This window comes from Phyllobates terribilis, unplaced genomic scaffold (genome assembly GCF_046119375.1).
Source record: "Phyllobates terribilis strain yellow unplaced genomic scaffold, ASM4611937v1 Scaffold_3__8_contigs__length_932513732, whole genome shotgun sequence".
Lineage (NCBI taxonomy): Eukaryota > Metazoa > Chordata > Amphibia > Anura > Dendrobatidae > Phyllobates > Phyllobates terribilis.
Genome location: NW_027362763.1, coordinates 318,527,910 through 318,546,947, shown reverse-complemented (window position 1 = coordinate 318,546,947; position 19,038 = coordinate 318,527,910). Strand labels below are relative to the sequence as shown.

At 45.9% G+C, this 19,038-nt stretch overlaps 1 protein-coding gene across 3 annotated transcripts in view; it reads right to left on the bottom strand.

Annotated features, from left to right (window-relative positions):
* TMEM44 (transmembrane protein 44) overlaps window positions 1-3,979 on the bottom strand; it is a 67,554-nt gene extending 63,575 nt beyond the window's left edge. For 2 of the 3 annotated variants that reach the window (XM_073675050.1, XM_073675051.1), the window contains exon 1: window positions 3,676-3,979. In XM_073675050.1, coding sequence (XP_073531151.1) covers window positions 3,676-3,875 — 200 coding nt within the window. In that variant the 5' untranslated portion in view covers window positions 3,876-3,979. The remainder of the gene's footprint in view (window positions 1-3,675) is intronic. The other variant, XM_073675052.1, reaches the window with a different exon arrangement.
* Between the last annotated feature and the right edge of the window lie 15,059 nt (window positions 3,980-19,038).

Here is a 19,038-nt window from a genome sequence, read left to right as displayed (position 1 = left end):
GCAAATTGGACTCAAAAAGCCTAAAGATTTGCCAAAGTGTAAAGAGAATAAACAAAAATATAGAAATTTAAGTGCCACACAAGCTTTTTTTTTTAACCACTAACGCAAGTTCCCTGCCCCTAGTATCATCCATACGAGCCGCAGTCTTCTGTAGGGACCTGCCGGATCGCTCCAGTGTTTGCTGGGCGAGTCGGAGGTCACTTCTCAATGTAAGGCCTTATTCAAACGTCCGTGTTTAAACACATATGTGAAAAACTGGTACCGGTGTCATCAGTGTTTTCCATCCATGTGTCCATTTTTACAATAAGTGTTTTTTCACAGATGGATAAATAAATAAATGTAAAAGCTTCTCCTATTCTTTGCAATGTTAAACACGACAGCACATGGATGCCATACGTGTTTTTCATGGACCCAAAGACTTGTATTGGTCCTTGTCATCCGTGATGCCGGAAAAAACGGACATGTCTATGTGTGCTCTGCACGGACACACGGTCTATGTAAAAAAACACGGACATGTGCATAGCAGCAGAGGTTATAATGGGCAAGTGTGTTATCCGTGAAAAAAACAGAAACCACACGTACTGGAAACACGGACATGTGAAGGAGGCCTAAGTCTATGAAAGCAAGAACGAGGCTCTTATAGACTTATATTAAGGGCTCGTGACCTCTGACCCAGTCAGAAGCTGTGGTCACATGATGGTGCGGTGGGACCGGAGCTATGTTCTGAACAGCTGAAGATGTTGGCTGGTAAGTATAATGGCAGGGCAGGAAACATGGATTAGTGACACCACGCAAGCTGAAATAAAAAATAAAAAAACGCTGGAGTGGTGCTTTAAGATTTGTTCTCATCAGCGCTATATACAGACTGTGGAAAGTACAACAAAACCATGAATCTTGTATGCTGTTCACGGAGAGAAGACAACTGCCAACAGGAGCTGCTTCCATGGCTGCAGGGAGTGTAGGGTACAACCTGCTCTCAGCTTCCGAATGAAATATGTGAAGTCAAAGTGACCGTGTAGATCCCCACACACTGTGGATCAACTATAGATCTAATATCGATGGTGACATAGAATCTACGTGTTGCTTTCGTTTTCTAATCAGCCTTAGAAAAAACTTAGAGGTGCACACTGTTTTGTTGCCATGGGTGACAACGCCACACTAACAGTGCAGAAGTGTAACGACACACTAAGGCTATGTTCACACAGTTGTGTTTTTTTCTGCAGCAAATCTGCTAACAACTTTTCTCTGGCAGGAAAACAGCTGCGTCAAAAAAGCAGGCTTTCCTGTGTTTTTTGATGTTTTTTTGCAGCGTGTTTTTTTCCACTGTCCTTCTGTCTGTATTTAGGCATGTGCATAAAGTTCTGTGAAAAGAAAGAATCCCATTCTATTTTGCCATCAAAAACGCAGCAGGTGTGTTTTTTTGCTGCTTTTTTTTTTCCACCACCCATTACTTCCTATGGGTGAAAAAAACGCTGAAAGAAGTGACATGCTCTATTTTCCAAAAACGCAAGCAAGGCAGAAAATATGCAGCAAAGAAAGAGCAACATGTGTGAACAGAGAATTCTGGTTTCTCATACACTTTGCTGGTACTGGAAGACACCGCTGAAAATTTACATAAAAATCTGCTGCAAAATAAGCAGCAAAACACAACGCGTGCGACGGCGCGCTAACAGTGCAGACGTGCGACGGCGCGCTAACAGTGCAGACGTGCGACGGCGCGCTAACAGTGCAGACGTGCGACGGCGCGCTAACAGTGCAGACGTGCGACGGCGCGCTAACAGTGCAGACGTGCGACGGCGCGCTAACAGTGCAGACGTGCGACGGCGCGCAAAGGCTGGGTGCCCACATAGCGTTTTTCAAGCGTTTATGCTGCGGAATTTCCGCAGCGGAAACGCTTGTGTAACGCTAGGTAATCCTCGCCCCATGGTCCCCAAGGAGATTCCGCATGTTCTATGCACATGCTGCGGATTTTTCCGCAGCGTTTATGCTGCGTACAAAAATCCGCAGCATGTCATTTAATTTTGCGGAAGCGCAGCGGAACTCCCGCCATTGACTTTGTGCCTGTAAAAAAAGAATAAAATAACAAATAAAGTTTATACTCACCTTTCCGAAGGCTTTTCTCTGAATGCCGGCATCGCTTGAGGACCTGCGGTGACGTCACAGTCATGTGACCGCAGGCCCTTCACCGCTCTGTCTCGTGATATGCCGGCAGCCGGGAACCAGACAGGAACGAGCGCTGCTGCACACACCGGGGCCTCGGGGGTGAGTATAGCTTTATTTGTTTTAATTTTTTTATGCTGGCATTCAGAGAAAAGCCTTCGGAAAGGTGAGTATAAACTTTGTTATTTTATTCTTTTTTTACAGGTACAATGGTACCCAGGTCTGGATGAGAGTCTCCTCTCCTCCAGAACTGGGTACCATCCGCACATAGAGATGCATAGAAGCCGCTTGTACAAATGTACAGTCGCGGTTTCCATGCGTTTCAATGCAAGTCAATGGCGGGAGTTCTGCTGCGCTTCCGCAAAATTAAATGACATGCTGCGGATTTTTGTACGCAGCATAAACGCTGCGGAAAAATCCGCAGCATGTGCGTAGAACATGCGGAATCCCCTTGGGGACCATGGGGTGTGGATTACCTAGCGTTTCACAAGCGTTTCCGCTGCGGAAATTCTGCAGCATAAACGCTTGAAAAACGCTACGTGGGCACCCAGCCTTACAAATGTAAAAGGAAACATGATCACTTATAGGCTGGGTCCATACATAGCAGATTTTACAGCTCCATTTCAGCAGAAAAACTGTAAGGTCACGTTCCCACTATCAGTATTTGGTCAGTATTTTTTCTCAGGAGTAGGAGCCAAAACCAGGTGAGGAACAATCAGAAAATAGGTATAATAGAAACAAGTCACCAATTCTGCATTTATCACCCACTCCTGGTTTTATAGTTCCTACTCCTGAGAAAAAATACTGACCGAATACTGACCAAATACTGATAGTGGAGCCATGGCCTTACTGTTGCACTCCGATATACAGTGGAAAGTCAAGTTTAACAATCTGCACTACAGCTAAAATATCCATGCAACTAAATTTTGCAGCATTTAGCTAAAACACTAAAATGACATGCACATAAAAAAAGTGTGTGTGTGTGTGTCACACACCCCTCTATACATCAGGGTTGCCACTTGTCCAGTAATTCCAGAACAGTCCATAAAAATGGGGCACTATCCGATCCATAAGGCGTCTGATTTTTTTTTTTTTTCTCTTTTTGAAGGTGAAGAAACTTATACAAGATTATTTTGACTCTAAACATAATTTTACAGTGAATATAATTGATGTCTAAATAGCAGAATTATGGGCTATAGACATTGATCACTTATAACCATAATGATTTCTCATGGTTTTTCAATGTTTCCGTAAAAATAGTTTGTTTGTTTGTGATCTTTTGATAAGCTGTCCAGAAAAAAATAAAATGTCAAGTTGGCAACCCTGATATACACAACGCACAAACCTTGCTAAACAGAAAGGTTTGCTCCAGTATGTGGGGCAAGAGTGACTTCATTCAACGCTTTACGGGAAATTTAACCACTTCCCTGACACTATCCAGACAGAGCTTATCATGTGAGCATATCCTGCAAGAGAAGCAGCCAAACTAAACAAGGAAGGAACAGGTGACATTACAGGGAGAAGGAGGTGAACCAGAACAAGCAGGAAAGCAGCCAGAGCCCGAAAGACACACAGATCTTGTCCTCAGCGAAGCAGGTGATCAGGTAGTCCAGGTTCCAAAGTCCAGGATCACGACCCTCCTGCACGGTGATGTTTTCTACCCTGTCCATGTCGTCCTCCGCCGCAGTCAGACCTTGTTGGGGGGCACCATACATGCTTGAGCGCAGTGCATCCTCCTATGCCTCATGCTGATCTGTGGCTGCTTCCAGGCTAGACAGGTGAGGCACTAGGTTCTGCTCCACCTGTGCATCCTGGCCACACCTCTGCCCCTCCCTGTCATAAACACTATTTACCTGCGCTCGGTCACAACTGAGACAAGTCTGCAGCTTACAATTTATGGATCCTGGTGTTGATAGCTCTGTTCATACTTGTTTTTTTTTCACCGTCACACATAAATACCCCTATAAAAGCCAAATGCCTTTCACCAGGATTGATGCTATGCATATCACATGAGCAGGTCGATATAACAACGCATATGGATTTTTGCAACATATACTAAAGAAAATATCTGAACGGAGCCTAAAGCTGGCCATACACATGGGATGGCTGCCCTCCAGATGTATATTGGTTTTATTCTGCAGGCCAGTATGATTATGACAATATCCGATTTATATAGTTTTTTTTATGTTTTATTACTTAAAAAAATCTACAGTTGCTAATAAAGCGATTATTCAGCTTAAGGGTACAGTCAGATGGCTGTATAAATCGGACCGACCCTAGCGTGACAACTGCATGGAAATACATGAAGGTGTCACGCTCGGGTCGGGAGAGCCGCCAGCCAGTTCATGCACTGCGTTCCGATCTCGGTCCTTCAGCAAAGGTCCACATGGGAACTATGGCTCTGACAGTTGGTTATTGGCTGAAGATCGCAGTATGCTACAGCACAACATAATGGAAATGTGTGTGACCAGGTTCCAAACCACAAATTGGTGCAACGGGGACATTTAAAAAGCCTTTTTTATTTAATAAAAGAGTGGACAGCCCCAGACAAGGGATTTTTCTAAATATAAGCTACAGTATTTTCCAAAGTGCATCGATCACTGCCTAATGCCCCCCACTTCAATGTTGTGAAATCAGTAGAGAAGGATCCCTCAACCATTTGTTCCTTCTCAGTGCGAGATCTCATGCGCTATCACGAGATCTCTCCCTTTGTACTAGCCTATTGCTGCCATATTGTTTAATAAGCAGTGACTGAATGGTACTTAGAGCGGTAACCATTCAGTCACTGCTTTGTAAACGATGAGGCAGCTCTGCATGACGGGATCCCATAACCTGGAAATTCCGACCTGATTTTGCAAGAAAAAGGGACATTAAGGAGTGGTCTGTGCACTTTGGATTATAGAAATTATCACTGTGGGCCTGCTCATTCAGTTTATAAATAAAAGGGTAGCTCCAGATTGGTGATAAATTGTGCTCTTTAAAGAGTAACTGTCATTTTAACTTTTGTTTCATAAATTAATAGTAGATAAGGAGAATTGGTGTGCACACTGTCAGAATTGCAAGGTGCTGGTGGAAGGAGGTGTTGGCCCACTGGAACATGTAGAGAGGAGCTTCACAGCACACTCTTATTTCAAAGATGCAATTACTTTATTACCACGTGAAGGCAAAACAGACATATGTTCAGGCTTTTATACAGGAATACAAGTGACATATTGTAACGGGTCCGGGAGGCGGAACCTCTGAGCTACTATACAAGGGGGCGGCCCTTGTAAGGGAGCGGGTGGCAGTCTCTGGGTGAACGGACAGGGAGTTACGGCAAGTGATCAGGGCAGTCTCTGGGTAAGGGGTAGGTACGACCTGTGATGGCAGAGCCTCCGGGTAGGCTAGCAGGCAGATGGTAGATGTGTGCTCCCAGGTGAGCAAGCGAGAGTCTCTGGAATAGCAGGTGGTCACGGCACGTGACAGCGGAACCTCCGGGCTGGCAGGCAGGTAGGTAACGGAGAAGCGCTCCCAGGTGAGCGGGCAAGAGTCTCTGGAATAGCTGGTGGTCACCGCACGTGACAACGGGACCTCCGGGCTGGCAAGCAGGCAGGTAACGGAGATGCGCTCCCAGGTGAGCGGGCAAGAGTCTCTGAGATAGCTGGTGGTCACAGCACGTGACAACGGAGCCTCCGGGCTGGCAAGCAGGCAGATAACGGAGAAGCGCTCCCAGGTGAGCGGGCAAGCTGGTCCATAGACAGACTGACCGGAGTAGTAAGGCAGACCGTCGGACCTCAGGCAAGCAGGCAGGTAGCTGATATGCGCTCCCAGGTGAGCGGGCAGGCTGGTCCTTAGACAGACTGACAGGAGTAGTAAGGCAGACCGTCGGACCTCAGACTGGCAGACAGGTAACAAGTATTCAGGCAGGAATCAGGCAGGTAACTGGCAGGTAACTGGCAGGTAACTGGCAACGGGACCTGAGGGCTGAAGCACAGGTGAGACACAGGTGCAAACAACATTGCTCGGGCACCTCCATTTTGGAGGAGGTGCCTTTTATATGATGAAGTCCTCCGGCCATTGGCCGGGGACTCTTTAGGGCGGCGCGCGCGGCCCCTTTAAGAGGAGGGGAGCGCGCGCGCGCGCGCCCTAAGCACAGGGGCCGGGAAGGAGCGCGCGCCGAGAGCAGAGCAGGAGGAGGACGCCGGGACGGAGCGCGCGCTGACAGCAGAGCGGGGAGAGGACGCCGGGCAGGAGCGCGCGCTGACAGCAGAGCGGGGAGAGGACGCCGGGCACGGAGCAGAGCGGTGAGGGGAGCAGCGTCCCGGCCTAGCAGAGGGCAGGGACGCCAGCGCTACAGTACCCCCCCCTTTAGGCCCCCCCTTTTTTAGGCCAGACAGAAATTTAGCTAGGATGAGAGGGGCATGGATGTTCTCCCGGGGCTCCCACGTTCTCTCCTCAGGACCAAACCCCCTCCAATCTACCAGAAAAAAGGTCTTTCCTCTTACCCTTTTGCTGGCAAGAATGTTCTCTACCTCAAACTTGTCCTCAGCAGAAACCAGAGCAGGAGGCGTACCTGTAGACTTAGAAAAAGAGTTAAGTACCACAGGTTTGAGGAGAGATACATGGAAGGAGTTAGGGATCCGTAAGTTGGCCGGGAGTTTCAATTTATAGGTTACCGGGTTGATCTGACCGATGACCACCAGTGGGCCGATGAACCGAGACCCTAACTTATAGGAAGGGATCTTGAGTCGGACATATTTGGACGAGAGCCAGACTTTATCCCCAGGACGGAATTGAGGAGGGTCCATCGCTAAATGCTGCCAGGGGGCAGCAGGTACTGGCAGAGGAAGAAGGCGGCCGGCCGACAGGTGTCTCGGAACTTTGTTGCGGGCGCAGGACACACAGGCAGAAACAAAGTCCATAACATCCTTGTGCAGGTTAGGCCACCAGTAGTGTCGGGTAATAAGCTGGAGGGTCTTTTTCCGACCGGCGTGGTCAGCTAGTTTAGACGAATGACCCCAGTGTAGGATTCTCTCCCGATCAGGTACCGATACGAACGTCTTACCAGGAGGGAGACAATTTAGACTCACGGGAGCCACCTGCATTACTCTGGCGGGATCGATGGGGCAGTCACATGGTCTATGAGGTGGTGATGTCTCTGCCTCCTCCTTAACAAAGACATCAGCACTAGACCAATAAGGAATCGGAAGTCCAGGTAGATTAGCTGGGATAGGAGAGGGACGGACGGAATGGACGGGAACCAGGCAGGTTTTATGACAGGCCTGTCCCCAGTGAAGGACTTCTCCGGTTTGCCAGTCAAGCACGGGTGCATGTCTCTGGAGCCAAGGCAGACCTAGCAAGAGGGCGTGAGGGAGACCAGGCAGAACGTGAAAGGAGATACTCTCTGAATGCAGCATTCCCACCTGCAGAGTAATGGATTCGGTGATGAATTGGATGGGGCGAGGTAAGAGGCCCCCATCCACGGCAACAACAGACAAGGGTACAGCCAGAGGTTTGGTGGGGATGCGGAATTTCTCCACCAGGGACTGTGAAATAAGATTTCCGGCTGCTCCAGAGTCAAGTTGGGCTAGTTCGGAATAACGATTCTCCCCGCAGATGATTGAGACTGACAACAGCAGGGATGGAGAGGATTTATTTTTGTCTAGATCGACCCCTCTGAGTGAACCTAGATACAGGCGTTCTCCCGACCTCTCCGGGCAGGCACGGATCAGATGCTCCTTACTGCCACAGTAGAAGCAGCTCCCCTCGGCACGGCGGAAATCCTGACGGGATTTGACCATCTTGGTCTGGTCGACCTGCATAGGCTCAGGAGAGTGTACCTGTGGAGAAACGGAAGGAATGACGGGTTCCTGGAAAGTAGGAGCTAGACGTGGAATCCTTCTCTCACGGGTGACCTCTTTGGCACGCTCCTGGAACCGTAGGTCAATCCGGGTGGCAAGGGTTATTAGATCATCGAGAGTGGTAGGAATGTCCCGACCAGCAAGTTCATCTTTAATACGGCCGGACAGACCCTCCCAGAAGACGGATACCAGGGCTTCGTTATCCCAGGCCAGCTCCGAGGCAAGGGTACGGAACCGTATGGCATATTGGCCCACGGTGAGGCTTCCCTGACGGAGGCGAAGCAGAGAAGATGCGGATGAGGTCCTCCGTCCGGGTTCGTCGAAGGCTTTCCGGAAAGCCATGAGAAAGGCAGGCAAGTCGGACACCAGGGGATCTCCTCTCTCCCATAGAGGATTTAGCCAGGCCAGGGCCTCCCCGGTGAGATGGGACATGATAAAGGCAATTTTGGCTCGGTCGGAGTTAAACTGGTGGGATAATAGTTCAAAATGCAGGGTGCACTGATTTATGAAGCCCCGAGCCAGGACGGAGTCGCCTCCGAAGCGAGGAGGTGCAGAGAGCCGGGGTCCGGAAAAGGATACCATGGTACTGGCGGAGGTTGTTGGTGGATCAGACAGAGTGTTCAGGCGAGTATTAACATTCCGCAGGTGACCCAGGATGGTCTCCTGTTGGGACCTCTGACGGGACAGTTCAAGACAGAGGTCCGAGAGCGAGGGAGCTTGGGTGCCACCGGGTTCCATGGCCCGAGCAAACTGTAACGGGTCCGGGAGGCGGAACCTCTGAGCTACTATACAAGGGGGCGGCCCTTGTAAGGGAGCGGGTGGCAGTCTCTGGGTGAACGGACAGGGAGTTACGGCAAGTGATCAGGGCAGTCTCTGGGTAAGGGGTAGGTACGACCTGTGATGGCAGAGCCTCCGGGTAGGCTAGCAGGCAGATGGTAGATGTGTGCTCCCAGGTGAGCAAGCGAGAGTCTCTGGAATAGCAGGTGGTCACGGCACGTGACAGCGGAACCTCCGGGCTGGCAGGCAGGTAGGTAACGGAGAAGCGCTCCCAGGTGAGCGGGCAAGAGTCTCTGGAATAGCTGGTGGTCACCGCACGTGACAACGGGACCTCCGGGCTGGCAAGCAGGCAGGTAACGGAGATGCGCTCCCAGGTGAGCGGGCAAGAGTCTCTGAGATAGCTGGTGGTCACAGCACGTGACAACGGAGCCTCCGGGCTGGCAAGCAGGCAGATAACGGAGAAGCGCTCCCAGGTGAGCGGGCAAGCTGGTCCATAGACAGACTGACCGGAGTAGTAAGGCAGACCGTCGGACCTCAGGCAAGCAGGCAGGTAGCTGATATGCGCTCCCAGGTGAGCGGGCAGGCTGGTCCTTAGACAGACTGACAGGAGTAGTAAGGCAGACCGTCGGACCTCAGACTGGCAGACAGGTAACAAGTATTCAGGCAGGAATCAGGCAGGTAACTGGCAGGTAACTGGCAGGTAACTGGCAACGGGACCTGAGGGCTGAAGCACAGGTGAGACACAGGTGCAAACAACATTGCTCGGGCACCTCCATTTTGGAGGAGGTGCCTTTTATATGATGAAGTCCTCCGGCCATTGGCCGGGGACTCTTTAGGGCGGCGCGCGCGGCCCCTTTAAGAGGAGGGGAGCGCGCGCGCGCGCGCCCTAAGCACAGGGGCCGGGAAGGAGCGCGCGCCGAGAGCAGAGCAGGAGGAGGACGCCGGGACGGAGCGCGCGCTGACAGCAGAGCGGGGAGAGGACGCCGGGCAGGAGCGCGCGCTGACAGCAGAGCGGGGAGAGGACGCCGGGCACGGAGCAGAGCGGTGAGGGGAGCAGCGTCCCGGCCTAGCAGAGGGCAGGGACGCCAGCGCTACACATATTAAACTTCGACCCAGTCCCAGGTCTTTGTGGTCCACTGCATACAAGACAGTGGCGTGGGAATGCCTGCTACAACCTCTCCACCAGCGAGTGTGTGACAAAGACCCGGGACTGGGTCGAAACATAATATGTCGCTTCAATTCCTGCATCTATAAAAATAAAAGTTTGCTTTGCCTTCAAGTGGTAATAAAGTACTTTTGTCTGTAAAATAAGGATGTGAGGTGAAGTTCCTCTCCACATAAATTAATTGTACACGTGAAAAAAAGAAACTTTGTTATATATCTTATGAGAGAAATCTGCTTCTTTCTCCGCCAGGACTGATCATTCACTTTCAAAATTCCCAATACACAAGTAAAATCAGTATTCAATGAAGACAGATTGTTATATAACTTAGATAGGTGATGGCAGCTGCTACGGATAAGATTCTATGTAGAGGAAAGGAGCTAGAGACAGAGCTCCTCCTTCTTCCGTCTCCTCTCTACATAGAATCTTAGCAGCAATAGCCATCTCCTACAGTGGAGAAAAAAAGTATTTAGTCAGCCACCAATTGTGCAAGTTCTCCCTCCTCTTAAAAAGATAAGAGAGGTCTGTAATTGACATCATAGATAGACCTCAACAATGAGAGACAAAATGACAAAACAAATCATGAAAATCACATTGTCTGATTTGGAAAGAAATTTTTTTCAAATTTTGGTGGAAAATAAGTATTTGGTCAATTACAAGCAAGCAAGATTTCTGGTTCTCACAGACCTGTAACTTCTTCCTCTGTCCTCCACTCATTACCTGTAATACTGGCACCTGTTATCAGTATAAAAGACACCTGTCCGCAACCTCAAACAGTCACACTCCAAACTCCACTATGGTGAAGACCAAAGAGCTGTCGAAGGACACCAGAAACAAAATTGAAGCCCTGCACCAGGCTGGGAAGACTGAAGGCAAGCAGCTTGGTGTGAAGAAATCAACTGTGGGAACAATAATTAGAAAATGGAAGACATACAAGACCACTGATAATCTCCCTCGATAAGGGGCTCCACACAAGATCTCACCCCATGGGGTCAAAGTGATCTCAAGAACGGTGAGCAAAAATCCCAGAACCACACGGGGGACCTAGTGGATGACCTGCAGAGAGCTGGGACCAACGTTACACAGGCTACCATCAGTAACACACTACAACGCCAGGGACTCAGATCCTGCGGTGTTGGACATGTCCCCTGCTTAAGCCATTACATGTCTGGGTCCATCTATAGTTTGCTAGAGAGCATTTGGATGATCCAGAAGAGTATTGCCGAGAAAGTCATATTGTCAGATGAAACCAAAGTAGAACTGTTTGGTAGAAACACAACTCGTCGTGTTTGGAGGAGAAAGAATGCTGAGTTGCATCCAAAGAACACCATACCTACTGTGAAGCATGGGGGTGGCAACATCATGCTTTGGGGCTGTTTCTCTGCCAAGGGATCAGGACGACTGATCCGTGTACATGAAAGAATGAATGGGGCCATGTATCGTGAGATTTAAAGTGCAAACCTCCTTCCATCAGCAAGGGCATTGAAGATGAAACATGGCTTGGGTCTTTCAGCATGACAATGATCCCAAGCACACCGCCAGGGCAACGAAGGAGTGGCTTCGTAAGAAGCATTTCAACGGCCTGGAGTGGCCTAGCCAGTCTCCAGATCTAAACCCTATAGAAAACCTTTGGCGGGAGTTGAAAGTCCGTGTTGCCCAGTGACAGCCCCAAAACATCACTGCTCTAGAGGAGATCTGCATGGAGGAATGGGCCAACATACCAACAACAGTGTGTGCCAACCTTGTGAAGATATTTACCTAATGGGGAAACCCCATATAATACTAAAGACTATAGAATTTAACGTTTATTAAATATTCAATTAAAATGCACACTGGGTATTAAAAAACATCCCTGATCTATCTAAACTTTCTAATATAATCACTCATATGTTTGTTCTGATGGCCTCATAGGAAGCCACCATCTGTGGCAGAATAGGAAGGTAGTTTATACTAGCACGCCCCCCCAACATGTTTCACCGCTTCAGCGTCGTCGTCAGGGGATGGGACATTGGCTTTAAATGGCTTCCCGCCAGACATACCTTCTATATATAACCTCTGTAAACATCCATAACCAATCAGGGTGTATCCTGCAAATTACAGGATATGATCACATATCTTCAAATGCCAATCAGGATCAACAAACAAACAATCCAATTAGTTTCCCCATTTGGTAAAGATTGCATAAGCATCCCTCCGGGCTATTTATATTCCTCTTGTTGGTATTTGGAACCTTGTGAAGACTTACAGAAAACGTTTGACCTCTGTCATTGCCAACAAAGGATATATAACAAAGTATTGAGATGAACTTTTGTAATTGACCAAATACTTATTTTCCAGGCCTCTCTCATCTTTTTAAGTGGGAGAACTTGCACAATTGGTGGCTGACTAAATACTTTTTTCCCCACTGTATCTCAGTAATGTAACTATCTGTCTTTACTGAATACAGGTTTTACTTGTAAATTGTGAAATTTGAGAGTGAATGATCAGACTTGGAGGAGAAAGATGCAAATTTCTCTGATAAGATATATATAACATATGTCACAGATGTAATAGTAAAATGAAACCAATATCAAAACAGTCTCTTGAGAGGGGACATGTCACCCTCATATTGAAGATTGAAGCATGGCTTCATCGGAACTTTTAAAGGGAACAAGAGTTAGCACTCTAAACATCTGAGCCCAGTTATTTTATGACCTCCTGCGGTGAACAGGTAATTGAAGTGGGTTGTCTGCTGGAGAGCAGACTAAAAGTCCAGACTCAGTGTACAGTCATGGCCAAAAGTATTGAGAATGAGACAAATAGTAATTTTTCCAAAGTTTACTGCTTCATTTTTTGTAATGGCAATTTGCATATACTCCTGAATGTCAGAGTGATCAGCTTAACAGCAATTACTGTACTTGCAAAGTCAATATTTGCCCAGAAAATGAACTTTAACCCCCAAAACACATTTCAACATCATTGCAGTCCTGCCTTAAAAGGAGCAGCTAACATCGTTTTAGTGATTGATCAATTAACACAGGTGTGGGTGTTGATGAGGACAGGGCTGGCGATCAATCAGTCATGATTAAGTAAGAATGACATCACTGGACACTTTAAAAGGAGGCTGGTTCTTGGTATCATTGTTTCTCTTCAGTTAACCATGGTTATCTCTAAAGAAACACGTGCAGCCATCATTGCACTGCACAAAAATGGCCTAACAGGGAAGAGTATCGCAGCTACAAAGATTGCACCTCAGTCAACAATCTATCGCATCATCAAGAACTTCAAGGAGAGAGCTTCCATTGTTGTCAAAAAGGCTCCAGGGCGCTCAAGAAAGACCAGCAAGCGCCAGGACCGTATCTTAAAACTGTTTCAGCTGCGGGATCGGACTACCAGCAGTGTCGAGCTTGCTCAGGAATGGCAGCAGGCTGGTGTGAGTGCTTCTGCACGCACTGTGAGGCGGAGGCTCTTTGAGCAAGGTCTGGTTTCAAGGAGGGCAGCAAAGAAGCCACTTCTCTCCTGAAAAAACATCAGGGGTCGACTGATATTCTGCAAAAGGTACAGGGAGTGGACTGCTGAGGACTGGGGCAAAGTCATTTTCTCTGATGAATCCCCTATTCGATTGTTTGGGACATCTGGAAAACAGCTTATTCGGAGAAGAAGAGGTGAGCGCTACCACCAGTCTTGTCTCATGCCAACTGTAAAGCATCCTGAAACCATTCATGTGTGGGGTTGCTTCTCAGCCAAGGGAATCGGCTCACTCACAGTCTTGCCTAAAAACACAGCCATGAATAAAGAATGGTACCAGAATGTCCTCCAAGAGCAACTTCTCCCAACCGTCCAAGAGCAGTTTGGCGCCCAACAATGCCTTTTCCAGCATGATGGAGCACCTTGCCATAAAGCAAAGGTGATAACTAAATGGCTCATGGAACAAAACATAGAGATTTTGCGTCCATGGCCTGGAAACTCCCCAGATCTTAATCCCATTGAGAACTTGTGGTCAATCATCAAGAGACGGGTGGACAAACAAAAACCAACAAATTCTGGCAAAATGCAAGCATTGATTATGCAAGAATGGACTGCTATCAGTCAGGATTTGGTCCAAAAGTTGATTGAGAGCATGCCAGGGAGAATTACAGAGGTCTTGAAGAAGAAGGGGCAACACTGCAAATATTGACTTGCTGCATTAACTCATTCTAACTGTCAATATAACCTATTGGTACTCATAATATGATTGCAATTATATTTCTGTATGTGATATAAACATCAGAGAAGCACTAATAAAAACCAGAGGCCAGCAGATCATGTGAAAATATAATTTTGGTGTCATTATCAATACTTTTGGCCATGACTGTATACAAGACCCTGGGAGGCGACAAATTTATCGCCTGCGGAGATACAAGTGCTTCTCACTGAATTAGAATATCATCAAAAAGTTCATTTATTTCAGTTCTTCAATACAAAAAGTGAAACTCATATATTATATAGAGTCATTACAAACAGAGTCATATATTTCAAGTGTTTATTTCTGTTAATGTTGATGATTATGTCTTACAGCCAATGAAAACACAAAAGTCATAATCTCAGTAAATTAGAATACTTTATAACAACAGCTTTAAAAATGTTTTTAAAATCCAAAATGTTGGTCTACTGAAATGTATGTTCAGTAAATGTACTCAATACTTGGTTGGGGCTCCTTTTGCATCAATTACTGCATCAATGTGGCGTGGCATGGAGGCGATCAGCCTGTGGCACTGCTAAAGTGTTATGGAAGCCCAAGTTGCTTTGATAGCAGCCTTCAGCTCGTCTGCATTGTTGGGTCTGGTGTCTCTCATCTTCCTCTTGACAATACCCCATAAATTCTCTATGGGGTTAAGGTCAGGCGAGTTTTCTGGCCAATCAAGCACAGTGATACTATTGTTTTTAAACCAGGTATTGGTACTTTTGGCAGTATGGACAGGTGTCAAGTCCTGCTAGAGAATGAAATTTCCATCTCCAAAAAGCTTGTCGGCAGAAGGAAGCATGAAGTACTCTAAAATTTCCTGGTAGATAGCTGCGCTGACTTTAGCTTTCATAAAACACAGTGGACCTACACCAGCAGATGACATGGCTCCCCAAACCATCACTGATTGTGGAAACTTCACACTAGACCTCAAGCAGCTTGGATTGTGTGCCTCTCCACTCTTCCTCCAGACTCTGGGACCTTGATTTCCAAATGAAATGCAAAATTTACTTTCATCTGAAACCAACACCTTGGACCACTGAGCATCAGTCATCTTTTTCTCCTTGGCCCAGGTAAGATGCTTCTGGTGTTGTCTATTGGTCATGAATGGCTTGACACAAGGAAAGCGACACTTGTAGCCCATGTTTTGGATAAGTCTGTGTGTGGTGGCTCTTGAAGCAATGACTCCAGCAGCAGTCCACTCCTTGTGAATCTCCACCAAATTTTTGAATGGTCTTTTCTTAACAATCCTTTCAAGGCTGCGGTTATCCCGGTTGCTTGTGCACCTTTTTCTACCACACTTTTTCCTTCCACTCAACTTTCCATTAATATGCTTAGACACAGCACTCTGTGAATAGCCAGCTTCTTTAGCAATGACCTTTTGTGGCTTACCCTCCTTGTGGAGTGTGTCAGTGACTGCCTTCTGGACATCTGTCAAGTCAGCAGTCTACCCCATGATTGTGGAGCCTACTGAAACAGACTAAGGGACATTTTTAAACCCATCAGAAGGCTTTGCAGGTGTTTTTCAAATTATTCAAATTTATTGAGATAATGACTTTTGTGTTTTCATTGGCTGTAAGCCATAATCATCAACATTAACAGAAATAAACACTTGAAATAGATCACTATGTTTGTAACGACTCTATATAATATATGAGTTTCACTTTTTGTATTGAAGAACTGAAATAAATAAACTTTTTGATGATATTCTAATTTAGTGAGAAGCACTTGTAACTCTCACCATGTTGAAAAGCACTACAAGCAGACTCTTTTACGTAAGATTCCAGACATGAATATTGTTTTTTAGGTCACCGGTGTAGGTCCTATAGTTATTGGGAACATATTTTCGGCATCATGACAAAGTGGCGAACATAATGCATTTACTTACATCACTGTGCGGCTTGCTGATCAGCCCAGAATTAATATCGGCCAGGTGGACAAAGTTGAATATGCCATGTCTCCTGTCTATAGAAAGCTAAAATCATGATGGGAAACATGCATTAACATCTCCCATCTGGGACCTCCAGATGGGTAGATATCCTGAAGAATGGGTATCCCATAATTTTTTTTGACTTAGCCACATCTCATTGACCAGCCCCATTTGAGCTCACCAAGGGGAGGTGGGAGTGATTGTTATCTAATAAAAGCAGATTCTGAATTATAATAATTTTTTAGTGCTGGAAGATACAGCTAGCTTCAAGATTGTTCCATTTTCCTAATTGGAGTTCTTCCCCCCCATAAAAGATTTGCACCATTCCTGCGATCGCAGGTTTAGTACTTTTCTTTTGTTATCCCTTCTTATTAATAGAATCGGATGTGTATATACTATACGTTCACTATGAAGTGTCCAAAAACCTGCCTCGTAGCAAAAGCAGCCTTGGCCTTATCCATCAATCGTCAGTCAGTTGCGTAATTGTCCTGATGATTGGAGGCAACGGAATGCAGGTTTGTGACAAATTGGTGGCAGCAGTAGGATCTCTGTGAGATCTCCTAGCTGGTTCCAGACAAAAAAGTTTCTTACTTTCATGTGCACTATTGATTTATGAAATAACAATTAAAATTAAGGTTACACTTTAAGTCACTAGAAATCCAAACTTGCTGTACTCTTCCCCCTTACGTATTAGGATTTCAGCAACATGAGAGTTAAAAAGTGACCACATTCATGTAAGTTACACACGTGGTCAAAATTGTTGGTACCCCTCGTTTAATGAAAGAAAAACCCACAATGGTCACAGAAATAACTTGAATCTGACAAAAGTAATAATACATTAAAAATCTATGAAAATGAACAAATGAAAGTCAGACATTGTTTTTCAACCCTGCTTCCACAGAATTTAAACATAATATGTTGCTTCTATTCCTGCATCTATAAAAATAAAAGTCTGTTTTGCCTTCGAGTGGTAAAAAGTACTTTCGTCTGTAAAATAAGGATGTGAGGTGAAGTTCCTCTCCACATAAATTAATGGTACACGTGAAAAAAAGAAACTTTGTTATATATCTTATGAGAGAAATCTGCTTCTTTCTCCGCCAGGACTGATCATTCACTTTCAAAATTCCCAATACACAAGTAAAATCAGTATTCAATGAAGACAGATTGTTATATAACTTAGATAGGTGATGGCAGCTGCTACGGATAAGATTCTATGTAGAGGAAAGGAGCTAGAGACAGAGCTCCTCCTTCTTCCTTCTCCTCTCTACATAGAATCTTAGCAGCAATAGCCATCTCCTACAGTGGAGAAAAAAAGTATTTAGTCAGCCACCAATTGGGCTAGTTTTCCCTCCTCTTAAAAAGATAAGAGAGGTCTGTAATTGACATCATAGATAGACCTCAACTATGAGAGACAAAATGAGAAAACAACTCTTGAAAATCACATTGTCTGATTTGGAAAGACATTTTTTTTTCAAATTTTGGTGGAAAATAAGTATTTGGTCAATTACAAACAAGCAAGATTTCTGGCTCTCACAGACCTGTAACTTCGGCTCCTCTGTCCTCCACTCATTACCTGTAATACTGGCACCTGTTATCAGTATAAAAGACACCTGTCCGCAACCTCAAACAGTCACACTCCAAACTCCACTATGGTGAAGACCAAAGAGCTGTCGAAGGACACCAGAAACAAAATTGAAGCCCTGCACCAGGCTGGAAAGACTGAATCTGCAATAGGCAAGCAGCTTGGTGTGAAGAAATCAACTGTGGGAGCAATAATTAGAAAATGGAAGACATTCAAGACCACTGATAATCTCCCTCGATCTGGGGCTCCACACAAGATCTCACCCCGTGGGGTCAAAATGATCTCAAGAACGGTGAGCAAAAATCCCAGAACCACACAGGGGACCTAGTGAATGACCTGCAGAGAGCTGGGACCAACATTACACAGGCTACCTCAGTAACACGCTATGCCGCAAGGGACTCAGATCCTGCAGTGCCAGACGTGTCCCCATGCTTAAGCCATTACATGTCCGGGACGTATTAGGATTTCAGCAACATGAGAGTTACAAAGTGACCACATTCATGTACCGTAAGCTACACACGTGGTCAAAATTGTTGGTACCCCTCGTTTAATGAAAGAAAAACCCACAATGGTCAAAGAAATAACTTGAATCTGACAAAAGTAACAATAAATTAAAAATCTATGAAAATGAACAAATGAAAGTCAGACATTGCTTTTCATCTCTGCTTCCACAGAATTTAAAATAAATTAAACTCATGAAATAGGCCTGGACAGAAATGATGGTACCCATGAAAATAATTTGACAAAAGGGACATGTTAAATCAAGTTGTATCCACTAATTAGTGTCACAGGTGTCTACAATCTTGTAATCAGTCAGTGGGCCTGTATAAAGGGCTACAGATACTCACTGTGCTGTTTGGTGACATGGTGTGTACCACACTCAACATGGACCAAGGGAAGCAAAGAAAAGAGTTGTCTCAGGAGATTAGAAAGAAAATTATAGACAAGCATGTTAAAGGTAAAGGTTATAAGACCATCTCCAAGCAGCTTGTTGTTCCTGTGACTACAGTTGCACATATTATTCATAAATTTAAGATCCATGGGACTGTAGCCAACCTCCCTGGACATGGCCACAGGAGGAAAATTGATGGCAAATCAAAGAAACGGATAATACGAATAGTAACAAAAGAGCCCAGGAAAACTTCTAAAGAGATTAAAGGTGAACTTCAAGCTCAAGGAACATCAGTGTCAGATCGCACCAGCCATCATTGTTTGATCCAAAGTGGACTTCATGGGAGACTACCAAGGAGAACACCATTGTTGAAAAAAAATTATAAAAAAGTCAGACTGGAACTTGCCAAACTACATGTTGACAAGCCACAAAGCTTCTGGGAGAATGTCCTATGGATAGATGAGACAAAAATGGAAGTTTTTGGCAAGGCACAT